Genomic DNA, 18,926 nt, shown 5'->3' with positions numbered 1-18,926 from the left:
TTTGCCAGTTCTGGGCCTTGGACTCAGGGCCTGAGCACTGTCCCTGGCTTCCTTTTTGCTCAAGGCTAGCACTCTGCCACTTGAGCCACAGCGCCCCTTCTGGCCGTTTTCTGTATATGTGGTGCTGGGGAATCGAACCCAGGGCCTCCTGTATACAAGGCAAGCTCTCTCGCCACTAGGCCATATCCCCAGCCCCCCTGGCTTCTTTTTGCTCAAGGCTAGCACTCTGCCACTTGAACCACAGTACCACCTCTGGCCTTTTCTATATATCTGGTGCTGAGGAATCGAACCCAGGGCTTCATGTATGCAAGGCAAGCACTCTTATCACTAAGCCATATTCCCAGCCCCCTACAGTAGATATAATTCATTAAAAGTTCATAACTGCTATATTTCAGAAATGCCTGAGGTAGTGAACCTATCAATTTATTCTTGACCTGAATTAAAGACCCATTGATTTATCTCAAAAATTCTATGCTAATTATTAATATTTAACAGTTGCCTGGCTAATATTTGGTATTTAATAGATTTTTTCTTGTTTTAATATATTTCTGTTATTTTTCAGAAAGACTACCAAATTGGGAGGAAGTGATAGAACAATTTCAAGCAGCCATGCCTTTTTAATTTTGGTTTTCTGTTTTTGTGTTTTTTTTAATAATACTGAGGATCAAACCTGGGCCTTACATATATTAGGTGGGCACTTTACTGCTGAGCTACACCCTCAACTCTGTTTTTTCTGTTATGGCTATTTTTGTTTGTTTTACCAGTGCCAGTCCTAGAGCTTGTACTCGGGACTTGAGCACTGTCCCTGGCTTCCTTTTGCTCAAGGCTAGCCCTCTACCTCTTGAGCCACAGCGCCACTTCCAGCTTTTTCTGTTTATGTGGTGCTGAGGAATTGAACCCAGGGCTTCATGCATGCTAGGCAAGCACTCTACCACTAAGCCACATTCCTAGCCCCTATTTTTTGTTTTGTTTGTTTTTTATGCCAGTCCTGGGACTTGAACTTAGGGCTTGGTCTCTGTCCCTTAGCTTCTTTGCTCAAGGCTAGTACTCTACCACTTGAGCCCAAAGCTCTACTTTTTTTTTTTTTTTTTTTTTTTGGTGATTAATTAGAGATAAGAGTCTCTTGGACTTTTCTTCACCTGGCTGGTTTCAAACCATTATCCTCAGATCTCAGCCTCCTGAGTAGTTAGAATTACAGATGGGATGTTTTGTATTTTAAACCAAGAATTTAGACCTTGTATAGTGAAAAAAAATCTGGCTTTGTTTTTCTATTTTTCTTCATATGTGGACTGGGCCTGATTAGAGCCAACCTTCATGTCATACCCTTTACATTTTTAGTTTCAGCTCAGGCTCCAAATTCCGCCATCACTGCTCAAACTGGTGTTGGAGTAGCATCTACAGTCCACCTAAACCCCATGCAGCTTATGACAGTGGATGCATCACATGCTCGACATATCCAAGGGATCCAGCCAGCACCCATCAGTACACAGGGAATCCAGCCAGCTCCCATTGGGACACCAGGCATCCAGCCAGCACCCATTAGCACACAGGGAATCCACTCAGCAACCCCAATCAACACACAAGGGCTTCAGCCAGCACCAATGGGTACTCAGCAGCCACCTCCTGAAGGAAAGACTTCAGGTAAGTTTAACTCTTTCCTTGGACAGTGATATCGAAGGTAAAAATATACCTGAACTTTTTGTTGTTGTTGTTGTTGTTCTTTTCATTTCTTTTTAATTGTTATTCTAAAGGTGATCTTGTTATAGAAAGGTGATTCCAAAAGGGTGCACTTGGGTTTTAATCCTGGCTCTCCCACTTACTATCTTAGTGGTCTCAGGTAGTTTGTCTAAGCCTTAGTTTCTTTTTTACAACATGAGTTGCTTAGAACTTTTTTCCAGGGGTTGGGAGGGATGGTGCTGGGACTTGAACTCTGAGCCTTATGCCCTTGGCTTTTTTGCTGGTGGCTGACACTCTACCACTTGAGCCATACCTCCACTTACGGCTTTTTTCGGGTTAATTGGAGACTCTCTCCAATTTATAACAGTTAATGAGAGTCTCTACCTGATTTGGGTTGGAACATTGATCCTCAGATCTCAATTTCCTGAGTAGTTAGGATTATAAGCTAAGCTTTAGGATCTTATGTTAATAATACCTAACATTGTCAGTGCTTACAAAGAAATAGTAGTGGAATCATCATTGTGTAAAATGGAGCAAGCCACTGTTGGTGGAGTATTAATTAGCTGTTTCTCTGATATAGTTAAAGATTGCTGTACATGGTGGCACATGCCTATAATACTAGCACTTGGGAGATAGATCTTGAATTTTGAACCAGCCTAGCCTATATGCAAAATGCTCCCTTACAAAACAAAAAGAGGCTGGGAGTTTTGGCTCACCCTTGTAATCCTAACTATTGAGGAAGTAGGTTTCAGGAGGATCATGGTTCAGAGCTGTCTTGGGCAGAAAGTTTGCAGTACCCTATCTGAACCAGTCTCTGAGTGTGGTGGTACCTATTTATCAACCTATTTATCAATACATGAATTATGAATAGGGACATTATAGTCTAGGCTAGCCTGGGTCTAAGCTCGAGACTAAAGCATAAAGAGTGGTTGAAGTAGGCAAGCACCTGCCTCGTAGTAAGCACAAGGCCATGAATTCAAACTTCAGCACCACCACAGAGAAGGGAGGGAAGGAAAACACAGGTTTTTTTTTTTTCTTAGCTTGTTTTGGTCTTCAAATGATTATCTTTTATCAATAAATGGTTGTCATGGAGGTACAGTTTTCCTATAGTGTCCTATCTAGAAAGATCATATACCTACCTCTTTAAAACTTACTTCCCAGGAAATTTGTATTAGGTTGCCTTGACTCAGATTGCCATTTTTGTAGGTCAAAATCTGCCAAACACAAAGGGTAAACAAATGCAGCAATGATACTCACTAGACATAGACTATATTGAAAATGAATTTTACAACTGACAGGTGGGGAAAGGAGGGTAAAACTGGGAGAGGTTGAGAGGGAAAGGGTAACTTTGTTCAGAAAGAAACATACTCGTTATCTGTAACCCCTCTGTATTTCACCTTTACAATAACAATAAAAAAAATTTAAATCTGTCAAAACATTAGAAATCTCAGATTATTATCTCATGGTCACCAGTATTTTGGTGCTAACTATAAGCCTGTGGTCATTATCTATTGATTATCTTCTAAAGATAGACTTGAAGTACTATCCCTAGGGATTCAAGTCTTAGTTTACAAAAGCTGCCTTTAAACATTTTTTTGAAGAATACTTTGTAGCATGTTATCCAGCAGATCCTATTTTCTGTTTGTGGCTTTTCCTTTTATTACATTGTCTTGACTCTCAGTTTTCCCATTTCTAAAATAAAGGGATAGTAAAAGTTATGTATTATGTAAGTAAAAAATGTTAAGTGATTGGTTTTTGAAATATTCCCTTTGCCTATTCATACATTAGGATTACTGTAAAATGAAAAAAAGCAAAGATGGTGTGGATCTGCATCAACAGATTTTGTCATCTTCCCCCATTGCACTTTTTTAGACATGTGAACATTGTGGCTCTGTGTTTCTCATCCGTGTGTGTGTGTGTGTGTGTGTGTGTGTGTGTGTTTGTGTGTTTGAGAGTGAGCTCAAGGCCCCTCACAAATTCTAGGTATTGGTTCTCCCACTGACCTTTATCTCTAGACTCCCTTTAATTCTCTTGAAGTGGGACATTTATAAGATAAATACCTAGTGCTGATGGGCTAGTCATCTATTCACGTCTTTTGGGGTTGTTTAGTACTGGGGCTTGAAATCAAGGCCTCAATACTCACTTCTCAGCTTTTTGTTCACACTCGAGCCATGCTCCAGTCTGGCTTTGTGCTAGAAAATAAGAACTTTCACAGACTTTTCTGCTGAGACTGTATTTGAAACATGGTCTCCTAGGTTTCAGCCTCCTAAGTAAATAAGATTATAAACATGAGCTCCTAGCTCCCAGATTTTATTCATATCTTGTATGACATTCTAGTAACATTTCTTCTGTTGTTTTATCTCTTGTCCTTTCCTGCTGTCTCCTTTCCTCTAGCAGTGGTGTTAGCAGATGGAGCCACAATTGTAGCCAACCCCATCAGCAATCCATTCAGTGCTGCCTCTGCAGCAACGACCGTGGTCCAGACTCACAGCCAGAGTGCTAGCACCAATGCTCCAGCACAAGGTTCATCCCCCAGGCCAAGCATACTTCGAAAGAAACCTGCCACAGATGGGTGAGTGCACCAGGAAGCGCCAAATGACACCTCTGTTTCTAAACCATCATTGCCAATGCCCATCACAACCAAATCACTAATTTCCTCCAAAACAACTTAACCATTGGGTTATTTATTGGAACCTTGCCTAGCTCAGACCATAGAATATTAACCCTACATTCAATTTCTAAGTATATATTGCATATTGCTATACAAATTCTCTCTAGTTCTGGAAGTTTAATCCTTGAACCTTAAAAGTAGATTATAATTAGCTCTTCAGGCTTATCTGTACTTTTTATTTATTTATTTATTTATTTTTTGGTGCCAGTCCTGGGGCTTGAACTCAGAGCCTGAGCACTGTCCTTGGCTTCTTTTTGCTCAAGGCTAGCACTCTCCCATTTGAGCCACAGTGCCACTTCTGGCTTTTTCTATATATGCGGTGCTGAGGAATCGAACCTAGGTCTTCATGTATACGAGATGAACACTTTACCACTAGGCCATATTCCCAGCCCCTTGTCTGTACTTTTTATTAAACACTCAACGTAAATTGTTGCTAAAGGAAAATAGTAAATATCAGGTAGGGTTTTATGTTACCTTTTAGTTGATAGTTGATAGGACAGAAAGGCATGTACTAGGGCTGGGGATATAGCCTAGTGGCAAGAGTGCCTGCCTCGGATACACGAAGCCCTAGGTTCAATTCCCCAGCACCACATATACAGAAAACGGCCAGAAGCGGCGCTGTGGCTCAAGTGGCAGAGTGCTAGCCTTGAGCGGGAAGAAGCCAGGGACAGTGCTCAGGCCCTGAGTCCAAGGCCCAAGACTGGCCAAAAAAAAAAAAAAAAAAGAAAGGCATGTACTGACTATTGCAGTGGAGATGTGCAGTCATATAGAGAGAGCTCATTTGAGTTGATAGCATCAACATTAGAGGTTAAAGCACAACACAGATTGCTGAAAGTATGATCCATACAGCATTGTGTGTACCCAGAGTTCACATAGACTATAGCATCTCTACTTTTGAACATTATGAGCTTGTAAAGATCTTTCATTGTTGTTGGATTTTGTTTTGTTTTTTCATGTCAATATTGAGTATTGAACTCAGGGCTTGGGCACCATCCCTTAGGTTTTTCATTCAAGGCTGTCACTCTACCACTTGAGCCACAGCTCCACGTCCAGCTTTTTGGTAATTGAGATAAAAGTCTCACAGACTTTCCTGTCTAGGCTGGCTTTGAACCACGATACTCATATCTCAGCCCTCCTTAGTAGTTAGGATTATAAGTATGATCCAGCAGCACCCAATTTAAGATTGTTTTTAAAGCATATGTCAGCTTTTTGTAACCCTATGAATAAGTACACAAACATAATTTGTGATTAAGATAGCAGATTGATCAGGCACACCTAAATTTGTTCCTTAGAAAATCCTAAAAACTTATGTATGGGTTAGGTTTTGTTTTGTTCTCATTTCATTTGTGGGGGAGTAAAATGAAGTCCTTTGTCAAATATAAGGATAGCTACTCCTGCTTGCTTTAGGTTTCACTTTACGTATATCATTTTCCATCCTTTCACTATCAGTTTCTGTGTCTGTCTGAGATGTATATATTGCAAATAACAAATAGTTAGATTTTGTTTTTTAATCCAGTCAGACAATCTGCATCTTTTTTGTTTCTATTGGCTATACTAAATTTGAACTCAGGGTTTTGCGCTTACATTTCACACTAAGCCATGCCTTTGGCCAGTGTGCATCTTTTATTTTGGGCAGTACTGAGATTTGAACCCAGGGCTTTTGTGTTTTCTAGGCTGATGGTGTACCACTGAGCTAGGCCTCAAGCTCTTTTTTATACTGGTTATTTTTTAGAGTATCATTTCCTGCCCAGGTACTTGACTGGACTGCCATCTGACAATTTGTGATTTCCTACTGTCACCATGTCTGTTAATTGAATCCTGGCCTAGTACTATGATCCTCCCAGTTTCAGCCTCCCAAGTAACTAAGATTGCAGCTGAGAACCACCAACCTAGGTAAAATTTAGGTTTGTTGTTTTTGTTTTTTTTTTCAAAGATTACAAGCAATACAAGGATGGGGAAAACAGAGATCTTAAAAATTTAGGGTAGGGGGCTGGGGATATAGCCTAGTGGCAAGAGTGCCTGCCTCGGATACACGAGGCCCTAGGTTCGATTCCCCAGCACCACATATACAGAAAACGGCCAGAAGCAGCGCTGTGGCTCAAGTGGCAGAGTGCTAGCCTTGAGCGGGAAGAAGCCAGGGACAGTGCTCAGGCCCTGAGTCCAAGGCCCACGACTAGCCAAAAAAAAAAAAAAAAAAAAAAATTTAGGGTAGGGCTAAGAAGGTGGCTTAGTGGTAGAGTGCTTGCCTAGCATGTGGGTTCAATTCCTCAGTACCACATAAACAGAAAGGCCAGAAGTGGCACTGTGGCTCAAGTGGTAGAGTGTTAGCCTTAAGCAAAAAGAAGCCAGGATCAGTGCTCAGGCCCTGAGTTAAAGTCCCCGGACTGGCAAAAAAAAAAGATTGAGGCTAAAAATAGCATGACAAATGATTACAATCTTCTGTAAGAAACTTTTGTGTTATGACTATCCTGGAGGAAGCTAAGGACCATCTTTATTTAAACTGGAGAATTTCACAGGGTGCCAGTGGCTCATACCTGTAATCCTAGCTACTCAGAGGCTGAGCTCTGAGGATCCCAGTTCAAAGCCAACCTGGACAGAAAAGTTTGTGAAAACTTTTGTCTCCAATTAACCAGGGGGAGGTGGGAAGGGGGGGGAACAAAAACACAAAAGTAGAGTTGTGAGTAGAGTGCCATCCTCGAGCAAAAGAGCCAAGCCCCAGTACTGGCACATTAAAAAAATAAAGGACCAAGAATAATAATATCTAGGAGAGAAGGGAGACGCCCATCTTTTTTTTTTTTTTTTTTTTTTTTTTTTTGCCAGTCCTGGGGCTTGGACTCAGGGCCTGAGCACTGTCCCTGGCTTCTTTTTGCTTAAGGCTACCATTCTACCACTTGAGTCACAGGGTCACTTCCGGCTTTTTCTGTTTATGTGGTGCTGAGGAATGGAACCCAGGGCTTCATGCATGCAAGGCAAGGCTCTCTACCACTAAGCCATATTCCCAGCCCCAAGGCCCATCTTTTTTAAGGAGAGTAGGCTGAAACTAATTAGAGCACAGAATCCCATCTCTACCCACACTATGGAGTACACTGCCTCTTCCTCATTCCTAGAGTTACAAAATCTGCACATTGTTTACTTATTAGTCAACCATCTCAGTAGAGGCTGAAAGTCTTTTTTTAAAAAAAAACCAGAAATGTCCTGAGTGACCAGCTAAGGATGAAATATGCAGATTTTTCGGACCATTTCCTCTTTTAGCTGATAGAACCTGGGCAGTTGATCTGTACTTTTTTGAGAGAACTCCCCTTTCCTTCTGAGGAATTTATGTAACCCAGTGGGAAAGCTCTAAATATATCAAAACTAGGGGTTCCCAGAGAATAGGGGTAGACTATCCCAGACAGCTTCTTCTGACAAGCCCTTTCCATGTGCTTAGAGCTTTCACCCAGCGTCTTCAATCTTCTATGCTTATTATAAACATGCCACCAAGGATAACCAGGTATCTGAGGGCCCACTAACACTATATGATAGAGACCCTGCTAAGAAACACACCAAGAGCCTACCAGAAAGCTGCAGAGGCTAGGCAGGAAAAATAGCACTAAAAACAGAACAGACAGAACTTCTCGATGATATCTTCAGACAAAGGAAATAATTTTTTCTATGCAATAGGAATGTTGCATGTGAAAGGATGACTCAGAGAACATAAAGAGCTTGTCATAGCTAGATATGGTGTTGCTTCCTCTAATCCACAGAGGACAGAGCAAAAGAAGCAGAAGTTTGAGGCCAGTCTGGGCTACATAGCAAGACTTTGTCTCACAAAGGGGAGTGGGGAGTGGTGAGAGAAGGAGATAGGGAGAGGAAAAAGAGGAAAAGAGAGATAAGATCTTACCCTGAAATGTAAGATGTAATAGCAGAAAGTGAAAACACAGTAGACCGGATGGAAGATATGAAATATGAAAGGGGGAATAAAAACAGGGAAGACAATGAAGGATATAGGCAGGAGACAAGAACCTACTGAGGACAAGCTTCCCAACAAGTAGAGAATTTCAATAAGGGAGATCAGAAAATTTAAGGGGAATCATTCTGTCAATGTGATTAACAGAAAATGACCAAAACGCAAATGCACAAATTTCCTTATTTAAAGACATTCTCTATCTTAAAAATGGAATCTCTAAGGTATCACAGGAGGTATTCTCAAGCTGCCAGGCCAGTACCTCTCTAAGAATGCTGATGGTTCTGGGGAAACAGTAGGTCCTGTTAGCTGAGGGTAGGGAGCCCCACCTAGCTCCTGCTTGCACTTTTCTGTTTCAGTGAAGTCTCTTCTAGAATTCTTTTCTTTAGCTTAAGAAATTATCTTAAAAAAAAAAAAAAAAAAAAAACAGGAAGAAACAAGTTTGGTGCTGTTTGAACTAAGGGATTTGCATCTACCAGGCAAGGTTTCCCCTGCTGAGTCACACCTTCAGCTCTTTTTTGCACTGGTTATTTTTTTTAGTTAGTCTCATTTTTTTTCCCCCCGGGGCCCATGCTGGACCACAATCCACTTACTTAATGCTTCCTGTTGTGTCTGGGTGAGAGGCATGTACCAGTACACCCAGCTTCTGTTGTGATGGAGTCTCAAGGACTCTTCTGCCTGGACTGAGTTGGAATTGTGATCCTCTCAAACTCAGCTGTCCACTATACTGGGATGGTAGATATGTACCACTGTGTTCAGCTGTTGGTTGAGAAGCAATCTCCTGAGTGTGTGTTTGGACTAGGCTCAGACTGAGATCCTTCTGATTTCGCCTTCCAGGTAGCTAGGTATGAGCCATTGGTGCCAAGCAAGAAATAATCTTAATTGTTCTTATTACCTAAACAATACATTTTCATTGTAGCAATCCAAGAACTTGAAGGAAAAGGGAAAAATATTTACAAACTCACTTGTGTTGTCAGCTATCCAGGCAACTTTGGTGGTCTGGAAGTGCCTTTAGTTCCTGTGCTGTCACGTATATAGACATACGTTTATATTTTAAATTTTTATTAGCATAAATTGTACAAAGATTTCATTGTGATATTTTTGCATATGTTCTTTAATCAGATTCCTCCATCTGTGTGCCTTTTTCCTAACCACTCTACCTCCTCATTTTTAACTTCTTGATGTTTAACTGTGCTGTTTGTATACATATATATATATAGTTGTACCTATGTATAACATATCTCTAAAACCTTCACCCTATACCTCTTTTTCCCCTCCTCTTACTGATTCAAACTCATTTTTCTGTGTATTATGTCAGTCGTTGAATAAAGATATATATTTTTTTTTTTTTGGACTCAGGGCCTGAGCACTGTCCCTGGCTTGTTTTTGCTCAAGGCTAGCACTCTGCCACTTGAGCCGCAGCGCCACTTCTGGCCATTTTCTGTATATGTGGTGCTGGGGAATCGAACCCAGGGCTTCAAGTATACGAGGCAAGCGCTCTTGCCACTAGGCCATATCCCCAGCCCGAATAAAGATATTGATGTATTTTTTTTTTATGGAATCGCTAGGGCTTTTCTGCCTGGACTGGTTTCAAACCATAGTCCTTGGGATCATAGTCTCCTTAGTATCTAGGATTACAGGTATGAGCCACTCATACCCAGCTCCCTTTCTTCAAATAACTGAATCCAGTATCTCGGGGGTTTTTTGGGGGGGTGGGGGGAGGTTGTTTTTGTTTTGTTGTTAGTCGTAGGGTTTTGACTTAGGTCCTGAGCACTGTCCCTGGCTTCTTTTTGTTCAAGGCTAAACCCAGAGCTTCGTGCATGCAAGCCCTCTACTGCTAAGCCACATTCCCAGCCCCTCCCCCTCAAAGTATCAATTAATTAAAGTTCACATTAGCAGGACTGTAATGTAGGTCTATAGTGGAACACTTGCACAAGTCTCTATGTTTGATCCCTGGCTCCACAAAAAATAAAAGTAACATTGCAATTGTATTCCTCCATTTCCCTCATCACACTTGAAATGTGGCTCTTTTTGGCAGGATAGATTCAGAAGCTTGGTTAAATTCAAGTTTGATATTGTAGATGTATTGTGTGCCTTTCATAAATAAATGTTATCTAACTAGCATTTCTATCTTTACCTTTAATACAAACAAAAACAACTTTCCAGGCTTCTGACTCCTCGGGTTCTTGAATGCTTCTTCCCTTTCGCCTTTTCTAAGCAGTGTATGCATATAGCTTTAGTCTTGCCAGCATTAAGTCCAGCAAGCCATCCACAACCTCATATATTAGTTGTACAAAACAGGTCTTATTGTGATATTTCCACACATGATTGCAATGTATTCCCAGTCAACCTTATCCTTTCCATCACCCTTCCTCTCCTGCTCCCCCTTTCCCAAAGCAATATTGAGGAGTTTCATTGTTGTGTTTTCATACATGTGCACAATCCACTTCAACCATGTTCTTCCTCTTTCATCTCCTTCCTAATCCTCCCTTCCCAGTGACACCCCACTCAGTGGAACCTGCCTCATTTTGCTCTCATTCTTTTTGTCTTTTTTTTTTTTTTTTTTTTTTTTTTTGATCCTGGGGCTTGAATTCAGCGCCTGAACGCTATCCCTGGCTTCTTGCTCAAGACTAGCACTCTACCACTTGAGCAACAGTACCATTTCTGGCTTTTTCTACATATATGTGCTGAGGAATCGAACTCAGGGCTTCATGTATATGAGGCAAGCACTCTACCACTAGGCCATATTCCCAGCCCCTATTTTTGTCATTTTTTAATAGTGTCTTATGAAGTACCCCCAAAAGGCTCTACCATGCTGAGAAAACAAAGGAGTTGTCTTTGATAACTCCAATTCTTCTGTCAGTGTATATCAACATTTTTATTGAAGTACAAAAAAATGCCCCAGGTAATTCATGTACAGCCTAATGAATAAACACAGTGTCCATGCACTACTTTGCTAGCACTTTCTGCCCACAGTAACTAACCAGTTTTTCTAAGTTTGGGTCTGGTAAATTAAATTATGTAATAGTCATTTTTTTGTCTTTCAGTTTTGTGTAATCCACATTATTACATGTGATTATATAATATTTTTATTTAGAATACCATTGTATAACGTGGCCATAGGTATTTGGTTATTTACAGGTTTGCCTGTAGTATTCTGAAGCTTTTTGTGTATGAATTTGAGCATATGCAAAACACATTTGCCACATACTGTTTGCTAGGTGGTGGTATGCTTGTGCTCACCGATAATAGTCCTGCCTGTGGTTAAAGTACTTTGACAAATTTATACTCACCAGGAGACAGGATCAGTACTGCTTCTTTATTGCTATTTGTTTCTAGCATTCTTTAGGTTTGTTCATTTGGGGTTTGTAATGGTTTATCTCATAGAGATACCTCTTTGCTGATGGAATGTGGTTGGGCAGAGAGGCTGATCTTGGTTTTTGTTTTCTCTTTAGGAAAAATATTAATATATATCCATCTCCCAACTTGAATTAGTATCTTATGAGCTTACAGACAATTTTGCTTTATCTATATGTCCAGCCTCCATCTTCTACCATATAATTTTGAAACAAATCATGACCATCATGTTATTTTATTTGTATTTATTTTAACATGTCTATCGAAAAATACATACTTAAATTTTAAAAATGAACTCCTTATTATCAAATATTGTCATTATTCAAATTTGATATGGTCTTGACCCTGAATCACAGTTCTGATTTTTTATATATTTTGGTTTACCAGATCAAAACTTAGAAAATGTGGTTGGTTACCCTTGGTAGAAGTTGCTAACAAAGTAGTGGGTAGACATTGTGCTTATTTATTAGGCTATACATTACCCTGAATATATGTTATATTAATATATATAATATAATATATATATAAGCTAAGACACTTTTTCTTTATTTTCCCTCCTTTTAACACGTGTCTTAAACCCACGTTTCATGTATGCTAGACAAGGACTCTACTACTGAGCTAAGTCACCAGCCCATCCAAAAATGATTTTAATATATAGGTTTCGTCCCTTTTGGGAGGAGGGTTAGAATTTATGCTTCCTAGGTAGGTGGTCTATCACTTGTGCCACACTTCAAGGCCTTTTTTGCACTGTATTTTAAGTATAAGCTAGAAACTCTCTAGTGCCTGGCTAGAAAGTTGGTCTTTTGTCCCTTATTCTCTGGATTTTGTCAGAGGCCATCACCATTTTATGAGTTTCCTAAAGCTGTTATAATAAATTGCCCACAAATTGATAGTCTGAAAGAACAGAAGTTTATTACCATACAGTTCTGATGACTACAAGTTTAAAGTCAAGGTGCTGACAGAGTGGGCTCCTTCTGAAGGTTCTCTGGGAGAATCTTCATCCCTCTCCTAGCTGTTGGTGGTTGTTGGCAGTTTGTTACAGTTCTAGGCTAGTGATCACATCACTGCCATCTCTGCCTCCATATTCACATGACTTCCCCTTTATCTCAGCTCTTCCTCTCCTGTCTAAGGAACAACTTACTGGATTTAGGAGAAACCCTAAATCTGGAATGATCGTTTCTCAAGATCCTTAATTGAGATACACTTGCAAAGACCCTGTTTTCAAGTAAGATCACATTCACAGGTAGAAGTATTAGGGCTTGAATACATAATATCTTTACAGCGGCACTCACAGTGCAGTTTTATTTGCTTATAACTTTGCATTTTTTTAATAAGTTGTTACTTGAATCTAAAGGTGTGATTAGCCTCCCTTCCTTCCTTCTCCCTCCCTGTCTCTCTTTTTTTTCTGCTTTATGATACCTAGGGGTTACCTTTTTTGAGATGTTAGTATCCCAGTAATTAGGTACTTTCTAGTAATTCTGGATCCAGTCACTTTCTTTCAAACCCATTCATGTCTGCTACATATTCCCACCACTATACTCAGACTAGACATATCAAGATCACTTGTGCTGGGTGCTAGTGGCTCACGTATAATCCTAGCTACTCAGGACACTAAAAGCAGAAGGATCACGGTTTGAGATCAATCCATACAGAAGAGTTTATAATACCTCTGTTGAAATTAACCTATTAAGGGGCTGGGGATATGGCCTAGTGGCAAGAGAGCTTGCCTCGTATACATGAGGCCCTGGGTTCGATTCCCCAGCACCACATATACAGAAAATGGCCAGAAGTGGCGCTGTGGCTCAAGTGGGCAGAGTGCTAGCCTTGAGCAAAAGGAAGCCAGGGACAGTGCTCAGGCCCTGAGTCCAAGGCCCAGGACTGGCCAAAAAAAAAAAAAGAAATTAACCTATTAAGAACATCTTGATAGATACTATGTTGAAAATGAACTATACAACTTGTAAGTGGGTATTGGAGGGAAAAACTGGGAGAGCGTAAGGAAAGGAGTGACATTATCCACAAAAATGTACTCTTTACCCAACTTAAACTTCAACCCCTCTGTATATCATCTTTATAATAACAATTTTTTAAATAATTTTTGAACAGCTTGTAATGGTGGAGTACTAGCCTAGGATGTACAAGGCCCTGAGGTCAAACCCTAGTACCATCAGAAAAAGGAGCTCACTGGTGATATCCACATTGCTAAATCTAGAGATATATTCTTACTCAGAACCTTATTGTGGCCTCCCATGGGTTTTTTATTGTTGTAGGTTTGGGGGGGGGGTGTTTGTTTTTTGGTCAGTCATGGGCTTTGAACTCAGGACCTGGGCACTGTCCCTGAGGTTCTTTTGCTCAAGGCTAGTGATCCACCATTTTGAGCCACAGCGCCACTTCTGGTTCTCTGGTGGTTAATTGGAGATAAGAATGTCATAGACTTTTCCTCCCTGGGCTGGGTTTGAACTGTGATCCTCAGATCTCAGCCTCTTGAGTAGCTAGGATTATAGGCGTGAGCCACTAGCGCCTAGCTAACACCCAGGGTTTTTTTGTTTGTTTGTTTGTTTTGGCTGATTCCCATCCATTTAGGTCTGAATCAATACATAGACATAATGAATATTTAATACAGATGTTGTTGTTTTGGTTTGGTTTTTTGCCAGTTGTGGGGCTTGGACTCAGGGCCTGAGCACTGTCCCTGGCTTCTCTTTGCTCAAAGCTAGCACTCTACCACTTAAGCCACAGCACCACTTCTGGCTTTCAGATGTTAGTTTTAATAACAGAGAAAGCAGATACAGAATGCTAGAAGCAGCTGTTGAAAGTCATTGTGGTTGCTTCCTAGAGAAAAGTGACAGGAAGTGAGCTGGGATTGGGAAGGAACATGCTGCATTTTGTTGAAAACCATTAAGCTCAACATAGTGGTACCTTCTGTAACCCCAGCATTTGGGAGAATGAGGTGGGAAGACCAAGAATACTAGGCCAGCCTATGCTATACTAGTGAAAGCTTGTCCTTAAAAAAATGTTTTTGGAAAATAAGCCATATAAACAATAAGCAGTGGAATGCATTTATTTGCTATGAGTATGCCTGGCAAATGTGCTTATTATATTTTGTATCTTTTATGGCTCTCCGGCTAATTTCTCGTTTGTCTCTTGTCTCTTATAGAATGGCAGTTCGGAAAACTCTCATTCCTCCTCAGCCTCCTGAAGTGGCTAGTCCTCGAGTAGAAAGCTCCATGCGGAGCACGTCGGGGTCTCCTAGGCCTGCAGGGTGAGCACACAAATGTTATTATCACTGTCACTTTCAGTTACACATCATTGTTTCACATCAATGCCTCATGTCCATCGTGTGTGTGTGTGTGTGTGTGTGTGTGTGTGTGTGTGTGTCTTGGGACTTGAACTCAGGGCTTGGGAACAGTCCCCAAGCTTTTTTGCTCAAGGCTAGCACTTTGCCACTTGAGCCACAGCTCCACTTCCAGCCTTTTGGTGGTTAATTGGAGATGAGAGTCTTACAGATGTTCCTGTCCTGGTTAGCTTTGAACCTACTATCCTCAAATTGTAGCTTCCTGTATAGACGGGATTACAATTGGGAGCTAACAGGTGCTTAGCTCATAATGACCTTTGATACCATTGAAACAGTCTTGATTCAAACTTTTTTTTTTTTAATAATTATTGTCAAACTGATGTACAGAGGGGTTACAGTTTCATACGTAAGGCTGTGGGTACATTTCTTGGACAATTTGTTACCTCCTCCCTCATTTGACTCTGATCCCTAATTAACCACCAAAACAAAAAAACAGAAGTGGAAGTATGGTTCAAGTGGCAGAGTGTGCTAGCCTTGAGCAAAAATAGTCAGAGACAGTTTCTAGGCCCTGAGTTCAAGCCCTAAGACTAGCACAAGGGAGAAAAAAGGGTTTTCTTTGTTGCAGTTAACTTCAACACTTTGATGTTGGATGATTGTAATTATTTTTATTATTCTCTTCAATCCAAAATATCAGTAAACGATCCATTTCTTCCATAAATGATATTTTTGTTCTTAATGCAATTTAAAATGGTAATATTAAATCAACTTAGCCTTTGTTTTTATATTCATTGGACTTTCTATATAGTTCATTCCACACCTTGGAGAAGTCTAGATCTTGTCTTTCCTTAACTTTGCTGGGGCATGTGTGTGTATGTATGCGCATGCACGCACACATGCATGCCTATCCTAGAACTTGAACTCAGGACCTGGGTGCTATCTTTCAGCTTTTGTGCTTAAACCTAGCACTCTAGGTACCTACACACAATGGAATACTACATAGCGATTAGAAATGATAAAATATTGGTATTCACAGGGAAATGGTCAGAACTTGAACAAATAATGTTGAGCGAGACAAGCCTAGAATACAGAAAACAAAGGGGCATGGTCTCCTTGGTATATGACTGTTAGGGGCGGTGGGGGGGGACAGTAGAGACCAGGTCTGCAAAACCAAAAACTTCTTTTTTTTTTTTTTTTTGCCAGTCCTGGACCTTGGACTCAGGGACTGAGCACTGTCCCTGGCTTCTTTTTGCTCAAGGCTAGCACTCTGCCACTTGAGCCACAGCGCCACTTCTGGCCATTTTCTGTATATGTGGTGCTGGGGAATCGAACCCAGGGCTTCATGTATACAAGGCAAGTGCTCTTGCCACTAGGCCATATCCCCCGCCCCCAAAAACTTCTTGTCAAATGGTATTTCCCACAGGTTTGGGTCAGCGACCTTACATTATGTAACTAAAACCAAACAACTATTAAACATAAAAAGGTCTAAAATAGACCTCTCAGTGGAACACAATAGCTCAAAAGCTATGTATGTATATCATATAAGACAAGGATAAGCAAACTCTATTGTTGACGTTATATTTAAAGTTCTAGGTGAATTTCCTTTGGCGTATGCCACATGGCTACTGTATATGTTTTTGGTACACTGGGTATTGTATATATGCCTACCTGATCTAGGGAAGGGAAAGAAAAACGAGGGTGTAAGATATCACAAGAAATGTACTCACTGCCCTGTTATGTAACTGTACCCCTTTTGCACAACACCTTGTCAACAAAATTTAATTTATAAATTTAAAAAAAAAAAGCTAGCACTCTATCACTTGAGCCACAGCTCCACTTCTGGTTTTATTTTTGTTTTTCTGTGCTTAATTAGAGATAAGAGTCTCATAGACTTTCCTGCCTGGGGTGGCTTTCAACCGTGCTTTGGACCATGATTCTCAGATTCCAGCTTACTGAGTAGCTAGCATTACAAGTTTAAGCCACTGGCACCCTGCTTTTCTGAGGCATTTTTAAATCTAACTACACTATCAGTATTGTATTTAGTTTGATATATTGGTGGTGATTTGCTTTGTTTTTTTGCTGTATTTTCATCTTTTGGTCAGTTCTGTTCTTCAGTCTTCCATGTGTGTCATTTTGATCTATCACTTTGCAGCCTTGGTGGTGGTGATGTGAAAAGTTACTGATCATGATTCTCATCTTCATTTCATAGTGATTGAGAACTATAGAACTATCTGCTTTTATGCTTTGTGCATTTGCAGTTCAAGTATAGTAGTGACTTAAATCTTAGGCAGTGTTGTAATGTAGCTAAACATTACATAGGTGACATTCACATGTGGACAATTTGAAAAATAAGGACTGCCTATTTATTAGGAATATAGAAGGAGCATGGAGGGAAACCAGCCAAGAACAAGGGAGAGTGTGGTACAAGATGGCTTACTGGTATAATTTGAGAGCCAGGTTGTAAATGGCCTTGTGAGCCATTCTGAAGCCTTTGGATTTTATTCTGTATGAGATGGAGAGCTATTAGAGAGTTAAGTCAAAGGAGTGAAATGACTTAACATTTTGTGTGTTTGTTTTTTTGCATGGGGCTGGAGATTGAGCCCAAGTCCTCACATTTGCACAAGCTAGGAAAACACTCTTACATACCCAGCCCTACCTTCCCCTTTTTTTCTCAAGATGAAAGTGCTTCTGCTTCGCAAGTATCTACATTCTACCACTCAGATGAACCCTCAGCTTCTAGTTTGGTTCTTTTTTTGGAACGTAATACTAACAATAGAAGTAAGCTCCAACACCTCTCACACATAGTACATGTTTATGACCTTGCTATGGATTGAATTATATAACCCCTGCCCAAATTCATATATAAATGTCATATGTCAAAAGACCTTTAGATGGAAATAGGGTCATCAGAGATGTAATTAGTTAAGGTGAGGTCATACTGAGATAGCAGGAGCCACCAGTTCTCGTATTGTTATAAAAAGGGAAATGAGGATACAGACAAAAGAGAACAGTATATGAACATAAAGGCAAAGAAACAGTATTGAAATTTAGCCAAATGCCTGTGGCTTACATATATAATAATATTTGAGACGCCAAGATCAAGGACAGTTTCTTAATCTTTACCATTTAAATTTGGTAAACTGTACTATACTTACAATTTTAGGTATGACAATTGTGATATATAATAGTGTACATACCAGTTATTTTTCCCAAGTAAACATTTTTTTAACTGAAGAATAAAACTAATGATGGGCTGGGAACGTGGCCTACTGGTAGAGTGCTTGCCTCATATACATGAAGCCCTGGGTTTGGTTCCTCAGCACCACATATATGGAAAAAGCCAGAAATGGCACTGTGGCTCAAGTGGTAGAGTGCTAGCCTTGAGCAAAAAGAAGCAAGGGACAGTGCTCAGGCCCTGAGTTTAAGCTCCACAACTGCAAAAAAAAAAAAACCCAAAACTAATAAAACCAAAAATAACTGAAAGGTGTGATTCAAGTGGTCAAACACCTGCCTAGCAAGCACAAGACCCTGAGTTCAAACTTCAGCATTACCCCTCAACATTGATAGACTATTTATTCTAGGAGAGCAGCTATATCATTTTGACATCATGGGAGACATCCTTTTTTGACAACATTGCTATTAGACTCATTACTACTGTGAAGTTCTTTTTAATAGATCTGGTTGCTCTTTCCCATACTGGATATTGTTGTTTTTCTTTTATGTAAAACTTTAGTAGGGTTGGATACCGGTAGCTCGTGCCTGGAAGTCTAGCTACTAAGGAGGCTGAGATCTGAGGATCTGAAGCCAGCCTGGGCAGAAAAGTCCATGAGACTCTTACCTCCAATTAACTACAAAATCCAGAAGTAGAACTGTGGTTCAAGTGGTAGAGTACTAGCCTTGAACACAAAAAGCTCAGGGACAACACACAGGTCCAGGAATCAAGCCCTGGGACTAACAAAACAAGCAAACAAATAAATAAAATAAACTTTAGT

General features: G+C 40.3%; 1 protein-coding gene across 6 annotated transcripts in view; it reads left to right on the top strand.

Moving 5' to 3' along the window:
- Sap130 (Sin3A associated protein 130) overlaps window positions 1-18,926 on the top strand; it is a 78,778-nt gene that overhangs the window by 41,774 nt on the left and 18,078 nt on the right. For 3 of the 6 annotated variants that reach the window (XM_048345674.1, XM_048345671.1, XM_048345672.1), the window contains exons 13-15: window positions 1,339-1,641; window positions 4,072-4,249; window positions 14,800-14,904. In XM_048345674.1, the coding sequence (XP_048201631.1) occupies window positions 1,339-1,641; window positions 4,072-4,249; window positions 14,800-14,904 (586 nt within the window). The remainder of the gene's footprint in view (window positions 1-1,338; window positions 1,642-4,071; window positions 4,250-14,799; window positions 14,905-18,926) is intronic. The other 3 variants (XM_048345673.1, XM_048345676.1, XM_048345675.1) reach the window with 3 other exon arrangements.

Source organism: Perognathus longimembris, chromosome 4 (assembly GCF_023159225.1).
Source record: "Perognathus longimembris pacificus isolate PPM17 chromosome 4, ASM2315922v1, whole genome shotgun sequence".
In the NCBI taxonomy this organism is placed as follows: Eukaryota; Metazoa; Chordata; class Mammalia; order Rodentia; family Heteromyidae; genus Perognathus; species Perognathus longimembris.
This window is presented reverse-complemented; position numbering and strand designations above follow the sequence as displayed.